Source organism: Clinocottus analis, unplaced genomic scaffold, assembly GCF_023055335.1.
Source record: "Clinocottus analis isolate CAN_PGR_092001 unplaced genomic scaffold, fCliAna1.0.p SCAF_1, whole genome shotgun sequence".
NCBI lineage: Eukaryota > Metazoa > Chordata > Actinopteri > Perciformes > Cottidae > Clinocottus > Clinocottus analis.
The window spans coordinates 19,021,340-19,038,522 of NW_027175820.1; the positions used below are offsets into that span (position 1 = coordinate 19,021,340).

General features: G+C 42.8%; 1 protein-coding gene across 9 annotated transcripts in view; it reads left to right on the forward strand.

Annotated features, from left to right (window-relative positions):
- The window catches only part of celf6 (CUGBP Elav-like family member 6), a 133,210-nt gene that overhangs the window by 7,396 nt on the left and 108,631 nt on the right, over nucleotides 1-17,183 (forward strand). For all 9 annotated transcript variants that reach the window (XR_011080146.1, XM_068603869.1, XM_068604125.1 and 6 more), the window contains exon 2: nucleotides 2,277-2,359. Coding sequence is in view for 8 of the 9 variants with exons in the window: in XM_068603869.1 (XP_068459970.1) it covers nucleotides 2,277-2,359 (83 nt within the window). In the remaining variant the exon portion in view is untranslated. The remainder of the gene's footprint in view (nucleotides 1-2,276; nucleotides 2,360-17,183) is intronic.

The window sequence follows — 17,183 nt, forward strand, 5'->3', positions numbered from 1 at the left end:
AACAAATCATTCGAACCAATAGTATCACGCGCTATTTTTCTGTAATTAAGTGGGGAGCGATCGCTTCACTTGTTTCAGATGCAGTTTAACTTGCTTTAAGCATGCTCCTGGAAAAACTCAACAGGGGTCCAGTTTTCAGATGTCAAGTCTTTACATCATTTAATCAAGCACCACACTATAAAAGTACTCCATTACAAACAATGTAGTATGGAGTACAAGTTATGCTTTCAAGTTCTGTTTCAAAAGGACCAACGGGTTTTTTTTTGGGAGTAGTATTAGTTTGCATTTTTGATGCATGCATTTAAGATATACAACAACAGTTTTACTGGATCAAAAATACTTTCCTGAAAAGAAAATGATCAAATAAAACTTCAATGCTCAACTTTGTTTGCCAGAGTTCTGATCGGGACATTTTAACGTCATTCAGTATATCATGTGATGGAATCTTACCAACGTATTTCTTTTAAACTTTAAAAAAAAACAACCTCTTTGAGCTTAGTTTATGGACTGTAGTTCAGTGAACCAGTGAAAAACACCAGAAAGGTTAGGGCACTGGAAGAGGAGTGTCAGCCACAGCCTACAATTCCCATAAGCTTTTGCTAAGACGTGCCCCCCCCCCCCAAGGAGGCCTCGGCTCATGTCCCACAGTTTTGTAATGTCACAAAGGATGAAGAGTGTTTCCCCAGGCTCCCAAACTTTTCTGCTTTGTTGTGTGGCATGCTGTTTCATCAGTGTCGTTTAGGTGATTTTTCCTCTTGAGTAACCGCGTAGTTGTGGAGGTGGGTGAAGGTTGTTGTGAAAGGGAGCTCTCTTGGCCAGGAGCCAGAGTGTGTTTCTGGGTTTCGGGGCCGATGGGTGCTATGTGCTGCATGCAGGGTATCATCAGTATGTCTGAGTGTGTGTGTGTGTGTGTGCGTTTGTCTCGTTTCTCCCATGGGAATCCTTGGCAGCAGGTGTGACATGCAGTAATGGGAAATTATGCTGCACAGTGCAAAACCTCTTCTGAACGGGGTCACCCACTGTCAGTTCTGCCAAGAGCATAACAGAGCAACCACTCACCCTTTAATGAAAGCTGTCACATTTTTGTAAAGGAATTATTTATTGATGCATATTCATTCTGTTTTCTTGAATTTCCAAACTTAAAGGAAAGTCTCCAGAGATGTGTGGGGGGGTACAGTTTTAGCGTATCACCAGAGGATTTTAATTATTTCGCAGTTTTCTCCTCCTGTGGCCAGTTCAATAACTCAGAAATCGCTCATTTTTTTGCCCTGAAATGAAAACAATAGGGGCGACGAAGCATCGTCACTCCTGATTCAAACTAAACCTACGGGAACACGCCGGTTTTTACACCTGCATGTTGAACATTTTTCTTTTTACTTTTGCTTGGTCCGTTTGATTCTATTAAACTAAATGGAAAAACAACAACGCAAATAAAAACAATACAGCAAACATGTTCTTGTCATAAACAGTGTATATATGCATACACAATTCAGTAAATATAATCTTAAGAGGTTGTCATATTTTAAAAAGAAATGTGTATCTTATTGTAATTGTATTTCTCAACCAGCGTGTTATTTTCTCTGAGGCTATAAAGCTATTAACTTCAGAGAGCCACATTCCAATTGTCAGCGCAGTATATGAATTCCATTTGAATCTAATATATGTTTTTGGAAATAGCTTGTACGGTCTTATAGTATGGCTTGCGTGGATTGGAATTACTTGACAAATCACAAATCTCTGCGTCCGTTTGGAAGGTTACGATGTGGTTTTTGGAAGTCGACTGTAAGGATGCCAAATCTCTGAACAAATGCCAATAGAGAGACGTTTCACTGGCTTTCGTGCTTTACGTGGTAGATACAAAAATGGTAGAGCCAATGAAAATCAAGTTCTGTGTTTAAAAATACATTCTGTAGTCCAAACGGGGTAACATAAAGAGGCTGGATGAAGCTTACATTTCTTTTTTTTTTGTATTAATCTCTTATATTTCTTGTGCTCTTAGGTTTCACAATCAGCATTTTTACGTTTTAGACATTGTATTTGAACGGTGCTGAATGCTGAAATCCCTAAATCATCAAAATGCTGTTGTGGGTATCAGGTGCTGTGGTCTACTATAAAGCCCTTACTTAGCATCCAACAAAACACAACATACCACACAGTCTTTCTTTAAACAATACAATATGGTCTCTGTCACTTTAACCATGTTCTTCTTTTTTTGTCATAAATGGTGGTTCGTTGTAGATTAAATCCATCTCTCTCCTGTCTCCCTGATACTCTAGGATGTGCCTTTCTAACATACTGTGCCAGAGAGTCAGCACTGAAGGCCCAGAGCGCCCTCCATGAACAGAAGACTCTGCCAGGGGTAAGTGCCCCCGATCTGCCCTCTGTCATAGGCTAAAGCCCCTGGGGCAGCCAGCCTGGCATGGGATCCTCTATTAACATAGGGATTATATCACACTAGCACACACAAACGTGCACACGCCAAGGCACATGAGGACACGGTATACATTAACACACACATTCAGCCACACGCACACGGATATGGAAACAGATGGAAAGAGTCCCTCCTACTTTCTCAGCCTCTTTTTCTTGCTCGCTATCAGAACCAGTCTTTCTTGCTCACTCACCTCCACACACACACACGCACACACACGGACATACTAAAAGAGTGTGAGTGGCCTATCTCACCTTGCAGTGTCTTATTACACTAATCACCCCAGCGGAGATATTTGATAAGCGCTCCTTCATAACAGCCTGTGCCGTCCTTCCCCTGTCCTCTCACAATATGGCTGCCGCAGACACTAATTGCCTTGAGGAATCCCACTCTCATTATCACATATAATCAAACAGTAAGTATAAACAATCATTTTTACCATGTATATCACCATCTGGCGTTTTTTTTTTTTTTGGTTTTAATTCTCTCCCGTTTTCAAAAAAAAATATTTTTCCTGTTTTCTATCGGTTGCCTTCGGCGGGCGGGTAACTTTTTCAATTAAAATAATGGCCTCTTCAAACAACACAGGTAAAGCCTACCCAGTAGTGGGCTCTTAAGCTCACCCAGGAGGAGACCCTCAATCTGGGATCAGCATGAGCTCGTGGTGTGTATCTGTACTTGATGTGTGTGAAGGGGATTCAACTCTCACATCAGGGGAATTATCGAGGTGTGATTGAATTACGCCCGCGGGTCCCTAAGAACGTAAAAGTGCTCCATGGTGCCCAGCCCCCACACACAGGCACACAGACAGACACACACACACAGGCACACGCACACACACACACTTCTTTTCCCCATGAACAAAAACACCATCCCAGGTCGGGGCTTTTAATCAGAGCCTCGGGATATCCATCTGAATCCCTGGGGAGGAAGGTACAGAGAGACAGAAGAAGACAAGAGGGAAGGGACAGGAAGTAGGAGAGGAAGAAAGTCGGTAAAGGGATTGGTTTCGGGTCCAGAGGCAGTTGAAGGACTTTATACTATTCCTCACTGTTGGGTTAATCAGCTGTTTTCACTTCACTTCATTTCATAGGTACTTCACTCAATGTTATGCACACAGGTACGCTGCAGAGAAAGAGTCCCTGGGTGATCGGGATCCCTGGCTCGTTACGGCCTCCCACAGCTTCATAATGAGATGATTGTCATGATGGTCCTGGATAGGTGTTCCTGTCTTTATTGCCCTCAATAAGGAGGGAGATTCCTGTTTGTATTCTATCTATAAAGAGGTTAATGGCATGTCTGTGGGGTTTGGGTAAACATTTCCCCAGTACATCTCACACCGAGGGGTCAGTCCTGCAATCTCGGACTGAGCGCCGCCTGCATACAGAGGGCTAATGAAGATGTGCCTTCTTTCTGCGTGTGTGTGTGTGTGAGGTGGTGGGGGGAGGAGATGGAAGAATAGATGGAGAGAACACCAGAAGAACTGGAGGGAAACAGGGACAGACAAAGACAGAGAGATGTGACACTTCTGGACGAGCCTCATTGTCATCGTTATGGCTTGATGCTTCGTGGTATAATGCTGCCCTTTCAAGAGATACTCCAAACAGTGTGCAGAGATGATCGTGCAGTCGGATTGTGTCAAGTCTTTCTCTCACAAGATGATAGCTGAAACAAAAAATACAAAATAGTAATATATTATTAATGGAACGCTGCCAAAAAAGATTATTCGACGCAGGTAAATCACATTTGCAAAAGCAGCTCCATGTATGTCACACGGGGTCAAATCCAAATTGAAGCGTTGATCGCTCAGAGCTGGAACAGTACAGTTTAATCATGTTTATCCAGCATGAAATTATTGTATGGCTTCCTCACTTCGACATTATGTCAATAGACTTTTCGACAAAGCAGCACAGAGAATGCTGTATTTCACGCAAACCTTTGATCCACTATTTTACAAAGGTACATTATTCTACATGCTGACGGAAAAATCAAGATGATGGGGAAAGCTGAAGTTTAGGTTGCTGAAACCCAGAGACAAGTTAAAGCGCTATGATAATGTCTTTGGTATCATTCATAAAGGAGGAATATAAGCTGCATATAATAAAGGCCTGCCCTTTTGGCCTAAGGGGTTGGAGTGTGTAGACAGGTGAAGCGGAGGATGTGAACACCACATGTCTTTTGATAAAACATAACACTGTGAAATGTGTAAGGAATACAAACTGCTGTGAATCACCAATTACCTTCTCTTTTTGTGTGTCTACCTGCATAAATATACTAATTATAATCCGCTAATAGTACATGAATACAGACTAAAAAACTTGTAGGCATCACTTCTAATGCCTTAAAAAGTTTGGGGCAAAGATTTTAAGGAACAAATTCTTGCTTAAAAAAAAAAAAAAGTTCACTTAGTAGAGATTGTGTAACTGAGCCCAGATCGTAACAATCGAAGGAACATGTACACAGAAAAACGGGAGAGTAATTTTTGCAGAGTCACTATTATAACATAGTCTGACTTATTAACTCTATTTAGACTGGGACCAAATTTACTGTCAAATTTACCACATTTACTGTGTACATGCTTTATAAGTATTTTAATCCAAATGCTGTCGTTCTGCTCCGTCCTTCATGTTGTACTTTCATTGTTACAAATGTCACTTTTTCTTGATATTCTCATATCATAGCACAGTGTGTGCGTTTTACCAACGCAGGAGACTAAAGGCTTAACAGTGTGACAGAGAGGAGGCAGATATATCTGCGTGTGTGGTCTCAGCAGGGAGCCACAACTCTTACATCATCTCCAGATTGGCTGTGAATCTTACATTTTTCTCGAACTCACATTCCTTTATTTTGCTCAGTCTCGTACTGTAGTGGATCTGGCTCCGTGTGCTGTGGCTGAGGCGAGCGGTGTTTGCATTGTTTGATTAATAGCATGTAAAGAGCATAATGAGCTCTTGATATCCCGCGCTCCCAATCCTGCTGCTATAGTTTGTACAGTAAATGTAATCAGAGATTCAGCCTCTTGCCCTTGGTGAGCTAGTGCTGTTGTGTTTACGTGCACATTCAGCATATCCCCTGATGTAGGGCAGCATGTCACTGCATGGGAACAGGTTAGGTCATGCCTGTGAATGATTTCTCCACGATATGATTCATCCTTAGGGTGCACACACATTAACTTGTGCCAAAGAATAGTTTGTGAACAAGGCACGAACATTTCCTTTCCGCATCAATACAATTTGTGTAGATTCAGGTAAGTTAAAATCGATAAAACTCTATGTAAGTCACAGTACTTTCATTTTTGCAACATTACCTGGCAACAAAAACTGCTGTTTCTGTTCAAGTACCAAAATGTTTTTAGTTTTTTTTTTTTACAACTGTGTGCCAAGTAGCCTCCCAACGAGCCGCCATTGGAGCCACAAATGAATTCTGCCTTTTCCTTACAGGGCCACACCACTTTCTCCTCTCAGGCCAATCAGCTCAATGGTATTCGCATGTAACAAGCATGCTAATTGGCTGCTACTGAAGCCCAAAAGCCAATTAAAATGTTCTTGGATAAAAGATCCAGCTTCTCTTTGTCTCTCATTTAAAGGCGCTCTCTTCATCCCCACCCCCAATAGCGTCTCTTGCCTAATCATCTTCTTGCCACTTTCATCACCCCCACCCTCTTCTTTTCCACACATTCTCTGTGGACTGTGCTGAGTTTCAGCTGGCACCCCAACCTCATACGTGTCATTTACGGAGAGCATTCTGTGAAGAGACATTCTTTGGTTTCTGAGTGAGTGTACCAGCCGCACCTGACCCATGTATTGATGACGAAGCAGCCAGGCGCAATAGAGAAGATAGTAGAGAGAAAAAAAGTTACCAACTCCTACTTAAGCCTATCTAAGTGTTTCACTTCATATTTGAAAGCTTGAAGATATCAGCTTCCACCAAATTGAGTAGCAAAACGTTTGGTTTTTTTTTTTTTTTCGCACATTTTTTTCTTTTCCTTCTTCGTCTTCTTCAGTGCATGAAAAGTGTAGAAAATTGACTCCAGTGTGTCACACGAAAATGGGTCAGGGGATTTTTTTTTGCAATACCGGTATTATGTGTCACTAAGCACACTGACATGGCCCAATGCATCCATGTTCTTCACACTCTCCCTGCATCGCGCCACATATGGCCACCATAGACCTGTCACATGCCTCTGTCTGTGCATGCTGAGAAGAAACAACCAGCATTTTTCCTATTTTTCCTCCCCTAAAATCACACATGCCATCGATAGGCAGTGAGTATCAATCCAAACCAAAGTATAACTTGTGTAATTGTTCTCCAAGTGTATTGCTTCATTTTAGTCGTCATAAAAGCAGAATTGTTTTCACTGAAAAGCACTCACACTTTTATGACACATGCCTAACCCCTCTCTTTTGTTAACCTATATCACAATAAATAGCTTAAATGATTGATTCAGTAGTATGGACTTTGTGGGAAGTTTTCCAGGTGAGAGCTGTGTGTGTTAGGCGTCAGGGTGTCTTAAGAGGACACACTGAGCCCTTCTCCAGCGGGTCCACTCCTGGACATGCTGCAGTTTAAACTAATTACTCAGGCCACACAGGGCCTTTACCCATTCTTTTAAGGGACAAATTGTGTTCGGTTGCCGATCAATTTGTCCTCCGTGCCAGTTTTGTCAGCCTCCAGTGCCCCTGAGCAGTTGCCATTATGAAGCAAAAAAAAAAAAAGGCCTGGGCAATGGACGTGAGACCTCCGTTAAGGCTCCCGCTGCTCTCCTCATCATCAATTATGTCTATATCATTTTCTTTCTGCTGCCCGCTTTAGAGAAGAAATTAAAAAGGGCCATTGTTTTTCTAATCCCCTTGGGATGAAAGCATTTACTACGCTGCTGCACGGTGCACGGCCATCCTGCCGATTAAGGAGTGAATGGAATCACAATCGAGGGATGCACTCGGCATTGTCTCCTATTATGCGGCTGGTGGCCCTGAATATTGTGCAAAAATGAATTTTGTTCCATCTGATGGGATTTTCAACCTTGGAGAGCGGGACATGTTAATCCTGGCAGGCAGGCGGATGGACCTCGTGGAGCGCCTGGCTTTTTTTACTGGTCAATGTGGACAGGGCGAAAACATAGTTGATAGCGAGAGAGCCCTTAACCAGCCCATAAAGATGGTCGGCCAGGGGCACCGGAAAAAAAGAGCAGGAGAGATGGTGCTTTTTAAAGGCTGCTGCAGGGCAGGAGAGTTGGGGTGTTCAGAAGAAGGGAACAACCAGGTCCATTTGTCCTCTTGAAATTGAACATAGACTGCAATACAGTATAACAAGCTTGTGGTTGTTCAAGGGGAAATCCCAGCTCCTCAATTTATTGAAAGATGGAAGCTGTTCGTAACGTTTCCTTCAAATTGAAATCCATCATTTATAAAAGTGCATTCAATCAACTTGCAGTGGAAGCAGTGTAGCTACGTGTCTGTGTATCATTCCATATGGATTAAAAGGAGACAATTACGCTCTTGTTCCTTTAAATCACTCTGATTTGTCAGACAGTGAAATCTGGTGGTCATGGTTGCCAAAAAAGCTCCGGTAAAAAACAAATACTTGATGAGCAACGCTGGATGTTTTACCAAACAACTCTCAGTGCAACACAGTCTCTCATCACACCCCCAAAACCAAAGTATTGTTTCATGCTTCCCTTCATCAGTGGTCTGTATAGGGTTGATTTTAGGAAGGAAGACTTCTGGAAATAAGCAAATATTGCGAGTTAGTATATAACTATATAATTAAAGGCTGTTACTTTACACACTCCCCATACGTGACATATTTTTAATATGCTCAAACAATATCCCTAAAAGCAACAGCTAAATGTTTAAAAGTATAACTACAATAACAAGAATTAAAACCAAGATGACGGAAGACTTTAAAAAGATTCATAGAGTAATTGACAAAATGAGAAATCCTTTGTGATGGCCTGCAATAAAAAATATTGAAAAGATTCGCGCCATCCTCCCTGGATGGGTTTTGTTGAAATAGGTGTTGAAATTGTGTACGCTGACTTGTTCCTTCACACCTTTCCTCCACGTTGACACATTCACTATCTTTCCACAGCTGACAGGTGGAGTCAAACTCCGCCATGCATGCTCTCCTGTGCTAATTTATCCACTTCTTTAGCTGTAATGAGGCAGAACTGGTAAATGTGGGGACAGCATTGTTAACATTGCTGCTTCACTGGGGAAGAGGAGCAAGCTGAGAAATAGCGGAGAAGGATGGAAATGAGGCCTGTGTGCTGTCATACCTCCAAGAATGATGCTTTTACTCTTTTACTCGCGTTGGATTGCTGCTGTCTCTTAGTTAGGCTGCACGCTGGAATGTGACATTTCCTAAACCAATTAAAAATCGAACTTTCCGTTGGACCCAGATCAGGCTGTCTGGCAATAACAATCGGGTAGAAATACAAATAACAAACCAAAGAGTAGGCTGGATCTTTTCCTCTCAATCCTCAAAACAGGCTGTGGATTTGGCTAATTAACTTTCCGTCCCATTCAAATCTGAGAAGATCAATTTGAGAAGATCAAGGCATAAATCTACCTTCAAAGTTGTATAATATTCAAAGGGAGCCTCATCTAGTTTCAGACAATGTGATATCTCAATAGAAACAGGTGGCACCCTACAAGTTGGTAGTAACAATACAAAAGTACAAAAAACATTCCACTGAGACAGCTGCATGGGGATTTCTTTTTCTTATTTTTCTTTCCCGTTCCCCTTTCCTGTCTTTCTCTCTCCCCTCCTCCCTGTCAAGCAAGTTCACCAGTAGCCCTTAATTGCAATTCACAACTCATTCTGGCAATCATGGAAGACATCCGGGCAATCTGCACGTATTTGTTCAAAGACAAAACCGGGGCCGAAGACAACATGCGGCTGCTGAGTTCAGCAAATCACCCTGGCAGCTCCAGAAAGAATTGAGTTAATCACCTGGACTAGTGTAAACTTTGTGCTGATTTTAAAAAGATTTCCATACAGACTGACACACACACACACACACACACATGCACACACACACTCACACACTCACACACACACACTCACACACAGAGGTTGCGTGCGCCTCTAAGGACTTGTGAAAAATATGTAATTGGACGTCTGACATATTTGGGAGGGGACAGAGACGGAGTTGAAAGATAGATAGAGCTAGGGAACAAGGAAGAAAGAGCAAAAGAGGAAAGCGATGAACTGATGAGTCACCATGAGAAAGACAGACAGACAGACAGACAGACAGACAGACAGACAGACAGACAGACAGACAGACGGAGAGATGAAGAGAGGTGCAGTGAGATAGACAGAGAAAGAGAGAGAATGAGAGAAAAAGAGAAAAAGACAAAGGAATAGGAAAAGAGAGTGAAAGAGAGAAAGAATTGACAGAGAGCGCGAGAGAGAGAGCGCGAGAGAGAGAGAGAGAGAGAGAGAGAGAGAGAGAGAGAGAGAGGGGAGATGCATTCTTGCATAATTACCACCCGAGCATCACCAGGACAAACTCCTCCATCAGCGTGTCCAAAGGATTAACTACGCCACGCTCCTCTTATCTCCCCCATTTCGTTTAAGAAAGAAAATGACCTTGTGCTTGTTTACATGCTGATTAAAGACAGGCGGGAGAGAAGGAGACAGCGAGAAAGTCAAACTGTAATCAGAAGAGTTTGTTAGGTGAAGTATTTTCGGTGGTGCGCTCTCAGCAGATACAGTGAGCAGCAGCCAGACTGTGTCACAGTAGCGACACAAAAAATGACAACCACCCGATGTAGCCGCAGCTAACGAGCAATGAGTGGGCTGGGATAAAAAGAGTGTGTGCGCGTGTGTATTTGTTTGTGAAGGTGGTGCGTGATAAAAAAGCATGTTTGGTGTGTGGGTGGTTCTATTAGTTGGTGTGCCTGTTTTATTGCACTGGGAACAACTGCTGTTTCTGGGGCTCCGATGAGTCAGTCAGTCTATATACTAGAGGCCACTACCTGCGTGTGTGTGTGTGTGTGTGTGTGTGTGTGTGTGTGTGTGTGTGTGTGTGTGCGTGTGAGTGTGAGTGCTCTTCTTTCTTTTCTTTTCAGAACCTTGTTTGAATTAAAGACCTTTGAAGCGAGGTAATTTGTGCAGAGACATTTTGACTTCATCAACAGCAGTTTAGGGTTCCGTCTGTGGGATAAAGGCAGCGTGTTCTTTCATATATCAGCTACATTTTACATATATATATATATATATATATATATATATATATATATATATATATATATATATATATATATATATAATGTGTGTTTTGGAAAAATTGCCATGAAGAGCTGAGACTATGATTAAGACTCTCATGTCTCTTCATCTTGGTATTTACGGTAAGTGTTTCTCAATGTTAAGCCCACACTTCTCATTCTGCTTCAAACGTTTTCTCTTTTGCTTTACAACCAGGGGAAAGTCATGTTTTATCATTTAGTAATGCACCTCTTTGTGCCATAAAACCCTAAAATCTCAGTCAGTGAGAATACACAGAATAGCGGCATTAGATGGTGTCAATAATTTTGGCAATAATCTATCACCAGCGACTTATTGACGTTAAAAATTGCATCATAATGAGAATATGGTATAATAAAAGCTTATGTTATGGTTCGGACATGTTTTCTCACATGTTGAAAATTAACACGACGAACAAAAACTGTTTCATTGTGCAGCATGTGAGCAATGTTTTAAGCTATGTGATCATTTAATGCCCACATTTGTAACGTATAGTGAGACAGTCTCAATAGTATTCAAAGTCTCTCTTTCTCTCTCTCTCTCTCTCTCTCTCTCTCTCTCTCTCTCTCTCTCTCTCTCTCTCTCTCTCTCTCTCTCTCTCGCTCATTGCTAATTCTTTATTGCTGTCATGTGTCTCCTTTCCTTGTGTCACTACAATAATGGTCCTTTGTCCTCGGCAGACTCTGACTCACACAGACAGAAAAGGAAAGTTCACTCGGTGGGAAGAAAAACAACTGAAGTAGCGTTGCGAACATACAGACTATGAATCACAAGTTTTCATCCATCTTTTTTCATACACTGTTTGCTCTGCCTTTTTAAAGGGCTTATTGGACATAATTTGAATTACAGCAATAAGAGATGGAACACTGCTCGAGGAACACGTATGCAACATGTATATTATTTGTATTATTACATGTCTGGGTTCTCTATTGACAACATCAAAGAGACAAATATATCTAAAAAACCTAACTCAATTTGCTAATTCACTCCTTTATTGTTAGCACAATGTGCGGGGTCACACACATGTTGTGGGCATGCTATTCTTTAGCCATCAAGAGGCAGATTCTTTTCATCCACATACACAGGACTCAATAATTGGACTTATTAAAACTAAATTGCAAATTGCTGTAATGATTTCATTATTATTCAGTGGTTGGATGAATTATATTACATTGTATGATATCAGATCAGACCTTTATATATATATATATATATATAGCCAAGATTTTAAACAGGAAAAAAGTGTCTGCAACAATGCCTTGTGCTAACATTACATGACAAAATGTTATTCCCTTTATTTAACTCTATTTGGAAATACATTTTTCAAAGGCTTAATTTCCATATTGGTTACTCATTACGCTTTAAGTGCAATTGTAAGTAAATAAGAGCCAGTAAAGCACCATTTGCTCATCACAGACAGGTAGACGGTGAGACCGAAGCGCAAGATGGCGATATAGAGAAGTGAAAGGTGAAATGTTGGTGCACAGGCCCCCGCTAGTTTCTGTTCAGTCAGACTCGCTACGGCAGAGGAAAGTTCTGACAGCGAGGTGTCGGAAATAGCACCAAGGCTAACACCTCACCTCTTGCTTATTAATTCATCGCTCTCATAGCAGCCACCATATCACACGCGCCACAAACACACAAACAACGCACAGCTTAGTCACTTGTACAGGAGGCTGGTGTGCACATCTCTCACCTCAACACACACACACCTTTGCAGACACGCACGCACGACATTGTCAGATCAATATTGCATTACAGCGGTATGTTCTCCTCTGAGAGGTTACAGTGATAGGTGAGGGGTGTGGGTAAAAAACCTTCTCTTCTGTCTGTACAGTGGCCAGGCATATAGGGCAGATCTGAGGAGACTTCACATCTCTGACAGCCATTTTCACCTCCAGGCGTCATCGCTGTCGCTCCCTACTCTCATCCACAGCTCCTATGATCATCTATACAGCAAGTGTATGGGGAGTGTGTGTCTGTCGGAGTGTCTTGGAATGTTATTTTTTGGCTTTTAACTTTAGTTCCTACAGACCTTGTGCAAACTACAGGTGTTCAAACAGAGCCCTTTTGTTCCTTTACATGCATTTGTATTTCCTTGCAACATTTACAAACTTGACACTACTTTTAGTTCAGTTGATTTATTTTTTATTGACGTTAGTTTTGATTCAGGTTAGGGTCAAAGTTGTTGTGTGATTTAGTGGACTTGCCTATATTCTTAAGTAAAAACAACTGCAAAATATGACTTTGAACAAATTGCACTTCTTCATTTGTTCAAATGAGTAAAAATGTCCTGAGGTCATGCTGATGTGTACGCAGGTAAAGTTCCACGCGTGTTTGTGAATATATATTCATGCATGCCCATGTAGGTTTGTGTGTGTGTGTGTGTGTGTGTGTGTGTGTGTGTGTGTGTGTGTGTGTGTGTGTGTGTGTGTGTGTGTGTGTGTGTGTGTTTGGTTCAGAAAGAGAGGAGTCCTTGGTGCCGACTAAAGCTCCAGCTTTTCCATTTAAACTGTATCATTAAAACGGGCAGACAGGCGAGGGAGACGGCCCTTCCACACCTCATAAAGTGTGAGTGCCATGCCAGGCGAAGTGCCACGCACTGCTGCGTTTACGGCAAGCCAAACGCACTTTTTTTTACACACCTTGTCCTCTCTCTCTCTTTTTCTGAAATCGCTTTCATGGCTATCTGTTTATATGATATTACTCACTCTCTGCTTTCCTACTTTTCTGGTTTGCCCCTGTTAAGTATTGACCGTTATTTCAACTGCCCCCTTTTTGCTGTCAAATTTTTTCCAACAAGGAGTTGGAGCGTAACATTGAAAGGGTATAATCAATGGAAAAGCACCACTTAGGGAGCCCATTTGATGCATACTGTAGGGCAGAGTTGATTCAAGGGTGTAGATTGAGTCAAGCCTCATTTCGTATCCTCCCCAATTAGTCATCCAGCTTGTGCCCTCTATAACCCCCTTTTCTCGAGAAGCACCAGGCCAGACGGGCTCTCGTTTCACACTAAAGTATGGATGAGTTCTTTTTTTTTACCCTCTCACTCCCAGAGCTTTTTCTGTGAGAAGATAGAGCCATATCTTTTTTTTTTCGTCCTTTTTTACGATCTCCCCTCCCTTTCCTCCTGCTTCTCACCTTTGCTTGGATAAGCCGAAGCAGACCCCCCCCCCCCCCCGTCTCCCTTAACCTCTACCTCTCTCTGTTCCACCTCCTCCTTCACTACCTCTCCAACTTTTCCACCCATCCACCAATTTTTTCCACCACAATAAATCTCTTCCCAAATCCCCCTTAAACCTGCATCAGCAGCTGTCCTTAAAACTCCATTATCTACAATTACTTCAGCATTTGGGAGCTCGAGCACACCTGCCCCCACATAACAGTGCCCATGCCTAAAAAATATTAAACCTGCCCAAGAGGGATTTGTTCTATTCTATTATTTTCTCCCTTTGTCGTGCCTGCAGTACAGATGCCCTCATGGCGAGACTTGTGAACCAAAAATGTCAGCAGTCTGGATTAGTGCTCCTGATTAGTAGGTGGTTGTGTGACTGCGGGCTGTGTGCACAGGATTTAGAGGGTGGGGTTTCCTGGCATGATCACAAGTGGGAGGTCACTGGGCCGCCCTGATCGGAAAGCTAATGGGTATGACTGTGTGTTCATTTGCATGACCGTCATTGCTGTACTTTGTAAATGTATATAACTATGCAGCAGACACAACATTAAGTAGTGTTACTTACTTTCTTTCTGTTGGAGTCCACATTGTGCAGTATCAACCCATTACAGGGCCACTGGCTTTTTCCTCTGCTGACATAATGGAACCTTTTTTGAGCCTACTTTGTGCAAAATGTGAATGTATACACCACTACAGTGATATGTTCAACATGATGCAGTTAGGCACAGATCAAAAAGTTTCATGACGTAGAGCATGATCTCTATCACAATTACTTTCCATTTCACTAAACTTTCCCTCATCAAAATAATTAATTCATCAATAAAACCTTGTTTAGTCATGTCGTGTCCTCATTAAACTCTGGATTACTGTGAACCATGATGATAGATTATAGGTTGCAACAAGTGTAAAATGCTTGTTTTGGGTTATTCGTCCTTCTTTCTTAATTTGTACAATTGACAATGAAAGCCAAGGTTTCCGCTGGTGACCCGCTGGTAATCGCAAAAGAGCTTATGTTTGCTGCAATGCTTGATACTGAATTACTGCTGCACTTTGGCTCTATTCCCTTGAGGAAAATGCTAATCAAAATCAAATTTCACCCTTGTTTTTTCTATGAGCTGGTACACGAACCGATCTGGTAATTAGCTGGTAAGGATGCTGCGTTTACTGGTCAGACATGCTAATCAGGTTCTCACAAAGGAAGCCAATTTAAGTGCAGGAGTCCACGAGCGATGCCGGTGTTGACGGCTTGCTCTCACGGTTCCCGAGTTTGCATGTGTACTTGCGTGTGCATGGGAGACGTGTGAACGGCGCTCGCGGGCAGGGAGCGATGCGGTGCGCGTGTCGGTGATGGACATGGAGGGGAGGCAGGTTGGCGGAGGGGCGAGGGGAGGAGGGTGGTCGAGCAGACTCAGCTGGAGGTAGCCTGATCTGCTCTGATTGACAGTGATGGCAGATAAGGTGCTTGTGGAGAAGGGAATGTGAGCAGAGCTGCGGGCAAAGATAAGGGCCAAGATTAGCACCCTGCCACGTCACACACAGAGAGACAGCGAGGCAGAGTCCAGCAGAGAGGGGAAAAGATTGAGATGTTGACGTGGTAAGGTATTGGCTACAGTGAGTCCAAGAGGCTGAGTTTATTGTGTGTGTGTGTGCGTGTGTGTGTGTGTGTGTGTGTGTACGAATGAAGATTGTTTTTCTGTGTGTGTGTGTGCGTGTTTGTGAGATTGTTCAACAGACCGTTTCCCAGGTAGCATGCACACACCCTGTTGTGGAGACAACTCGGTTGGGGGGGTTCAAGGAGGAGGGCCGCTAATCAGCTCATAATCCAAGCGGCTGCCGTTTCCAAGGGAACTCTGCTGTACATTCATGCGTCGCAAACAGATACGCTCTCTCACTTATTTCTGTCTCTCTCTCTCTCTCTTCATGTTTGTTTTCCACCTCTTTCGTCTTTCCCCTTTCCTCTTTCGTCCTGTTCCTCTTTCTTTATTCTTTTCAGCCATTTCCTTAACGTATTCCTTCCCCTCTCCCTTTCATTGTCTTTCTCACCTTTTTTCCTTTTGTTTCTCATCTAAATATAGACTTCCTTTTCGCTCTCTCACTTTCTTCCTCTGCCTTTCACCCTTCCCCATTTGCTCCCTCCCCTCCACCTGACCCATCCAAATACACCCTTACACCCCGTTACCTTTCCATGTCAACATAACATCTAACTCTTCTTCCTTTACCCGTTCTACCTTTCACACTCTTGTGCATTACACTCTCTACTCCTGTCCCCTTCATTTTTTACCCTCATCCCCCCCCCCCCCCCCCCCCCTGTGAAAACCCCATTTTCCCTCTCTTTTTAATTTCCGTTGGCCTCCCCCTCCTTTCCCCTCTCTTTTTATTTTCTCTCTCCCTTCCTTTTTCCTGTAAACACTCTTGCCTTCACCCCTCCTCCCTGCCATCATGCCAGGGGTCCAAGGTTGGTGTATTTGTGCAGTGATGTTGGAGGCCTTGATGATCACTCTCTATGAGATGATTATGTGGTCAGGGCCCTGCAGCCTCCTATCCTGCCCCGCACTGCTGGAGCTCTGCTCTGCGTCTGTGTGTCTCATTGTGTGGGGATGGAAGTGCACAATACATGCATGGAAGATAATGTGCTTGTTTGTGTGCGGACACTTGTGTATGTGTGTGGGGCTTCATCTCATTAATCCTTTAATATAGGTTGCTGATAAATATGCATGTATTACTTGCTGTTAAAAAACACACACATCTCCCGCAGACCAAATCTTTAAAGAATGCGAGCGTATTTCATGTATTAAATATTGTATGTGTTATAATATGTTTCATTTCACAGTTTGAAGATTTAAATATTGATGAACGGTGCTCATTTTGTACATAATTCTTTTGAATAAGCTTTTGATGAACAAATCCCAGACGAGTGTGTGTGTGTGTGTGTGTGTGTGTGTGTGTGTGCGCGCGCGTGTGTGTGTGAGAATCCTCCCTCTCTCTTTGTCTAAGTCTGTGTCGGCCACACGTCTTTCCCTCACCGGCCGTCTGCAAAAAAAAGCAGAGCTCTCCTCTAGAGCAGTGACGTAAATAACACAAAACTGTAAATAAACAACACACAACTGTAGCACTCAGTAGTTTTGTTTGCGCCCTTCCTGCTCTCTCTTTCCTCCCCTTTCCTCTCCTTCATCCTTTTCCCTCCTTTCTTTTGACCTCTGCCTGTTTTTTCTTCCTCTCTTCTTCATTCTCCCTTCAAGCAGCCGAGCCCCACCCCAAAGGCAAACCCAGAAGCCTGGAGCTCCTGGCATGTTGACTAGCAGCTATATTTTTGACCAGATCGGGCTG